Below are 6,574 nucleotides of genomic sequence, written 5' to 3'. Positions count from 1 at the left end.
TTTTTTTCTGTGAGACTATTCCATGCAGACAAAGGGGCCCTGCAGCCTTTATTTATGTAGTCTCCTGTAGTGGCATGACCTTTGCCCGTGTTGTAAGGAAGTATCCACATAGGGATCCTTAGAAAGCAGAGGCCTCCTTCTTTTGATGCTTTTTCTAGAACTGGCAAGACCTGGCTCTGTTCAGCACCAGCTTCTGGGTCTGTTGTCTGTAGGTTGGTTTGCTGGGCATGAGGGCGGGAGGAACCCTTTTCATGTTGGATATTGGTGTTCTCTGTGTTTGAAGTTACTCAGGTGAGCAAATAGTGACCACTAAGAGCATCTGGTAGAAGACATCAAATAATCCTTTGGGTGCTTTGTCTGAAAGACTATGAAGCCAAACAACGGAATTGTGTTCATTTCCTTGTATTAACTTTAACCAGAACTTCTCAGAATGTGTGTTCCCTCGTGTGTGTGTGTGTGTGTGTGTGTGTGTGTGTGTGTGTGTGTGTTCTTTCCTCTTTTTTTCTAGGGCAGCAAGCAGAGTGCAGTGATAGCTTTGATCCGGTCCCCATGTGGAGTGGGCTTGGGGATCTGGCCCAGTAAAGTGGGCTATTTTAAGGGAAGACTCCACTCAGGGCCTCACTGTCTTTTACCTGAAGAAGCTCAGTGTTCCCTAATTAGTCCTGCTGCCTCGGGTTCCTTCTCCCTTTGGCTTTCCATGCCACAGCTGGAGTGAGCCAAGAGCACATATCATGTGCTACCTACCACTGGGCATCTGGAAATCACTTGGAGAAAATCCAGCACCTTTCCTATAGCTTCCCTGATCCCATAGGACCCACTCTTTCATTCTTCCCTTTTCTCAGCTTTCCCTTCTCCTGCTGAGCTCTGGGGCTTCTGCCACAATGAACTCTCTCACTTTCTCCACCACAGTGCTGGACCATAGATATATAACACATGTCATATAAGTACTTAAAAGGTTTCCAAAGCCACATTATAAATAGCAAGGACTGAAAATAATTTTAATAATATATTTTATCCAGCCCAACTATGCCCATGATATAATCAATATCTGATATCAATACTGAGATATTTTACATTTTATTTATTTTTATGTGTATAGGAATTTTGCCTGCATGTATGTCTGTGCATTGTGTGTGTCTGGTGCTCTCAGAGGTCAGAAGATGTATCAGATCCCCTATGACTAGAGTTACAGATGGTTGTGAGCTGCCATGTGGGTGCTGGGAATCGAACCTGGGTCCTCTGGAAAGAGTACCCAGTACTCTTATCCGCTAAGCCATCTCTCCAGCCCCACATACTATCTTTATACTGTGTGAGATCTTTTGCATTCCTGTGTGTGTGTGTAAGATATTTACTTAATATCTAATTATAGTACTTGCTTAGAGCACATTTCAGTTCAGAGTAGTAGCACTTAAGTGCTCGGTAGCCACGTGTGGCCCAAGGCTCTCCTAACAGATAATATCACCCTATTAGAATGATCTCTGGAGCCTTGCATGTACCTTTTCCTGGATTGTTCTTATTCCTCTCCTACTGGCTAATAAAGCATCAGCCCCAGACAGTCTCGATCTAGAACTCACTTCCTCTAGTAATAATACATCCTTGATACCTCTAAGGGAACTCCCCATGAACTCCTGAAGACCCCCTGTATCTCCCTTATCTAACCATTTTATTATGATACTTTAGTGTAATTGTTTTTAAACTGTTTGTGTCCCTTGCTGAACATGGCACTATGTTCATGGAGACTGCCTGCCTCCTGCCTGGTTTACTATAGTACCAGCAATATATATTAAATGCATCCATCCACAGTCCCTGTGTCCCTCTGAACACCTTTTGATCTGTCTTATCCTTTAGATATTGTGGAGGGAAACCTGAAGTCCATCATGAGGCTGGTCCTTGCCCTGGCAGCTCATTTTAAACCTGGCTCTAGCAGGACAGTGATCCAGGGGCGAGACTCCAAAGGCCCCGTGCAGAGTCATCAACCACACTGTGCCACCGCTGTGGCCCAAGGAGCAGCTGCTGCTCTGGCTGATGTGTGCCATGACATGTCACGGTCAGGACGGGATGTCTTCCGATACAGACAGAGGTAAAAATCTGGGAAAGGGGAAGTGGTTCCTCTCTCTGGTATTTCTTTGCTTAAATAACTACAGTACAAGTAGACAGAAATATCAACTAAACAGCCCCACACTGCAGAAAAGATAACTGAGTGGAGGTTTGGGAGGGAAATCTTAGTGAGAAAAGCTTGGCCTTTTTTGATGACACTGGCTAGTGAAGCTAGAGCCCTTCTGCATGCTGAGCAAGGGCTCTACTCCTATGTCATATCCTCAGCTTTCTTATGTCTCGTTTTGAGACAGAGTCCTGTTAAGTTGCCCAGTCTGCCCTCGAACTCACTCTGTAGTCCAGTCAGTCTCCTGTGTCTAAACTTCAAGAATAGCTAGGATTACAGGCTCACAGCAGCAAGCCGTGCTAAGCCTTTTCTTTTGAGCTATTTATTTTGCAGCTAGCAGAATGTAAGGAACCATGTGTGGAAATTTGCTCTCATGCTGAAAATTTAAATATATATGGTTGGCACAGTGTGTTTTCTTACTGGGAGATATGTAGTTATCTGGGGGGAGGTCATGTCCTAGGATGTATCCACAAGGCCAGACTGCCTTGAAACTTCATGATTGCAGTGCCTTCACTACTAGGTTTTAAATGACTCAAAAGAAGAGTCATTTTTTAAATTGTTCACCTTCTAAATGTATATATTCCCGTGTGTGTGTGTGTGTGTGTGTGTATGTGTGATTGTAGACAGGATCTTGCTGTGTAGGCCAGGCTGGTCTCAAACCTCTGATCCTCCTGCCTCTGCCTCCTGATGCTGGGATAACAGGTGTGTGACAGGCTGCCCGGCTCCCGTTTTCATCTTCTTGCCCGCACTGTGCACTGAGTGGCAGGACATGTGTACTTTCTGCAGGGCTAATGCTGTCCTCTTTCCTGCTCCCCCCCCCCCATGCCTCTAGGAATGCCAGCATGGATGAGGAGATTGAGAATCCATACTGGAGTGTGCGGGCACTTGTGCAGCAATATGAAGGTCAACGGAAGTCCCCATCTGAGTCTAGCTGCTCCAGGTATTGTGGCCTTCCGTTCTTCACCTTTATAGTCTTGGCAGAAAGCTGCATTCTCGGGGGAGTCCAAGCTTCAAGTACCAAGACCAAAAGTAAGAAGGCACCTATACGGTTGAGTGCCACATCCCTCTAGACTTGGGCCTGGAAACCTGACTGGGGTAGTGAGGGAGTGAAGAAATGACAGATATTAAAGACATGACCCCGCCACACACCAAAAAGTTGGGGTCAGCTGGGGTGTGTGCACTCTAATGGAGTGGCAGCACCTATTACATGCAGCCTGGAGTCCCCAGTGTATTTATTAGGTACAGCCTAGAGGGGAAGAGTGAGCTAGTCTTTGTTGGTCTCTAAGTGAACAGTCTCAGGCTGTAACCATCCGGCATCCAGGACTTGCTAGTTTTTGTACACACTGGTCAATCATTAGTAAATATTCATACTTGCCTCCTGTCAACCTTTGCCCTTACACCAGAGGAAGGCTTTACCAGTTGACCAATCTGGGGAAGGATTTGCCAATTTTCAACAGGTCTGAGGCATTGGTCCTTGACATGACAGTGACCAGGTCACTCAGGAGTTCATCTACTCCTTACTATCCACCCATGGCTTCTTCAGCTCCCCACCGTTGGATGTGTTTATTGCTTAGTGATAGAGTGCTTGCCAGAGCTCCTGTGTTCAACCCCTAGTACTAAACCTAACTTCTTTTGCTTCCCTCAGTTTATGCTTAGCATTCAAGGACTAGCTCTCAGAATACCTGTGGATTTCCCCACCCCCAGAAACTGCAAGATCCCAGTGACAGTAGTTAGCTGTGACCACATGGGGGCATGACTGGGCCCTTCAGGGTCCAGCTCAGCCCAGTGTTTGTGTATCAGCTGCTAGTGTTTATGAAAGTCATATCCCTGGCACTGTCCTGCAGGCTGAGTCTGAGTCTTTACTTACAGCCACAGAAAGCTGGAAAAAGCTCCCGGCAAGAAATTGTGCACGACTGTCTTACGCATTAGCATTTCCACATTCGTTTATAGGACTGGGAATTGGGGCACATTAGTATGCATTTAAGTGGGCTATGGGTGTTTTTCACTCTCAACGAGAGGGTGTCTGCTTCCCTTAGAGCCAAGTGCAGAAGCCAGAATAGGACCACTCTGCACTAATAAAAGCCTGACCAGTGCCAAGTATAGTGGCTGAAAAAGATTATTGTCCTGGCTCTTGGAGATTGTGCCCCTATAAACACATCCCCAGCCTACTTGCTAACTTGGTTTCATTGCTGAGTTGTATTTAATGTATCCTCTGATGATCTTTCCCCTCCTACTCCAGTCCAGCATGGTCTGATCTATTTAAGTCTCATTGTGCCTCATGTGTATGTTCTGTCTTTTTCATTTCCTCTTGCTTTTTCCCACTCATACAGTCGTGTCCTGTTTGACAGATGGTTTGCTGATATATTGAGGTCCTGTAGAACTCTTTCCATCATCTTAACATACTGCTAGCCCAGCTAGACTTTCAAATGTTTACATGTAATGGGTGTAGTTATTTTTTCTGAAGTGGATCTACAACATACAGTTCACCTTTAAACACTTCAGTGTTCAGTGTAGTGCCATCATAATTTTGTGTAAAGCTCACCTCTATCCAGCTAGAGGACATTTTGACCACCCCCCCAGAGAAACTCTACCATGAAGCAGTGGGTGTGCTTTTAATGAGACTCTAAACCGTTGCTCTCTTGCTTGTGGCTGTGACTCTGTCAGTACAGAATCAAAGGCTGTCTTGTTGTATAATGAGGTCTATTGCTTCCTGCACGCCTGCTGGCCTTTGGCTTTCCTGAGCCTGCATGTGCCTATGAATTAGAGTCTGAGTCTCCTAGGGGTGACTGCTTCCTTGCTCTAGGCAGGACTCAGATTGCAGCAGGAGCTGAGAGATCAGTGTGAGGGACCCACCAGACATAAGGCTGTGTTGTGACAATGGCAACAGATCAATAGATGTGTTAAAAGAGTGTACATTTCCCGGTTTTCCTCTCCTCCCTGATTTTGCCATAGAGTCAGCACTCTGCCTATTTCTTTACTGATTCCTTAAGAAAGAAGAGCTTCTAGCAGATTCTGCCATTTGCCCACTTCCATCACCACCTAATGGCTCCATAACCCCTAAAAACCCAAGAATCTTGGAGATGTTGCAGGTTTGGGTGGATTATAGCTGTGAATATGGGATAGACATCCCGTGGTGTCGAAATACCTTACCCTGCTGCTACTCAAGGATGCCCTGGCAAAGCTCAATCCTCCTGTTGCTCTAGTAAACAGGCCAGCTTCATACTGTATCCAAGCAGAACAGTCCTTTAGTCGGGGAAGGAGGGTGTGTGGGGGTGGGGGGAGCGCAGCACAGGAACCGCTAGAGGGGAAGGAAGGTGGGAGCCGCAGACGGGCGGGCGTTCTGTAGGTTTGTTGGGGGTTGGGGGAGCGTTAGTCTCCATCCTGCCCAGCATCTCCCAAACCTTGGAGAGCGGGGCTGAGTTCTCCTGGTTAGGCTAGTCTTGAAGCCGCGCGTTTAAGGAGGGAGGAGGGGTCAGAGAGGGACAGCAACGTCTTCGTTGTGTGGCACCAGGACTATCAGAACCACTAGGTTCTGCCACCGTGCCGCCCATCCCCCGCCGCTCCCGGAGCTCCCGTCGCCCTCAGCCCCGCCAGGTCCGGACCGCGCCCCTGGCCCCAGCCTCAGCCCGCACCCTTACCTCTCTGCCCAGAGCTGTCGGCAGCGCTTGGGTCGAAGCCCAGCGCTGCCTGGCCGCGTGTGACAGCCTGGGAGGGGGAGGAGCGGGAGGGTTGGGGGGGAGTGCAGGGAGGGATCGGGAGGCGGCGCCGAGCGGGAGCACCGCACACCGGACTCCACTCGACGTTCTGCGGGAACCACCGGAGCCTCTTGCCCCGAGGGAGATAGGTTAAGATGCGGCTGTCCGGGAGGATGCTCGGAGCCGCGCGACCGCAAGGACCGAGATGCAGCTGCCAGCGACCGGCCGCCGGCGATGGGAGGCGGCTTCCGCTGGGGCTCGGCTGCGGCGGCGGTGTCTGAACTACCGGGACAGCACGCTTCACCCTAGGGAGCATCCCGGTCCCCGGACCAGGACGCCTACCCCTGCCTTTCCTACTTTCTCCGGAGACCAGGGCGAACCGTTCCGCTGGCTGGCTGATCTCTGGAACCGTTCTTCGAGCCCCGGTGCGGGGGGGACATGCCAGAATTTAAGAGTGATGTGACGCTCAGCCTCCCACCTCACCCAGGGAAGCAGGCTTGCTGAAGCCAGAGCCAGGAGGGGACCATGGGAGGGACACAAGTCAAATGGTGAGCTGAAGCCACTTTGGCTCTTGAGGTGGAGAAATGAGGGGAAGCAGGGCCAGGACAGGGGGTCGTGGTTGGCCTCCGGCAAGAGATAATTGGGGGCGCTATTCTGTGAGAACAGGCTGCTGGTGTGGGATTAGCTCTACAAAATAGAGTGATTTTAGGAATTCGGA

The 6,574-nt window shown here is 49.2% G+C and overlaps 1 protein-coding gene and 1 long non-coding RNA gene across 9 annotated transcripts in view; one reads left to right on the top strand and one right to left on the bottom strand.

Annotated features, from left to right (window-relative positions):
• LOC116071904 overlaps nt 1–6,061 on the bottom strand; it is a 10,538-nt gene extending 4,477 nt beyond the window's left edge. Inside the window, exons 1-2 of the long non-coding RNA XR_004111229.1 lie at nt 5,563–6,061; nt 5,312–5,383 (exon numbers count right to left, since the gene is read on the bottom strand). This is a non-coding gene — a long non-coding RNA (uncharacterized LOC116071904). The remainder of the gene's footprint in view (nt 1–5,311; nt 5,384–5,562) is intronic.
• Dixdc1 (DIX domain containing 1) overlaps nt 1–6,574 on the top strand; it is a 79,515-nt gene that overhangs the window by 36,285 nt on the left and 36,656 nt on the right. For 7 of the 8 annotated variants that reach the window (XM_031343001.1, XM_031343000.1, XM_031343005.1 and 4 more), the window contains 2 exons: nt 1,849–2,080; nt 2,994–3,101. In XM_031343001.1, the coding sequence (XP_031198861.1) occupies nt 1,849–2,080; nt 2,994–3,101 (340 nt within the window). Of the gene's footprint in view, nt 1–1,848; nt 2,081–2,993; nt 3,102–5,623; nt 6,405–6,574 lie in introns of those variants that run through there. The other variant, XM_031343004.1, reaches the window with a different exon arrangement.

The sequence above is a fragment of the Mastomys coucha genome, unplaced genomic scaffold, assembly GCF_008632895.1.
Source record: "Mastomys coucha isolate ucsf_1 unplaced genomic scaffold, UCSF_Mcou_1 pScaffold23, whole genome shotgun sequence".
Lineage (NCBI taxonomy): Eukaryota > Metazoa > Chordata > Mammalia > Rodentia > Muridae > Mastomys > Mastomys coucha.
Note: the sequence above shows the minus strand (reverse complement) of the source record. Positions and strands in the feature narration are given on the sequence as shown.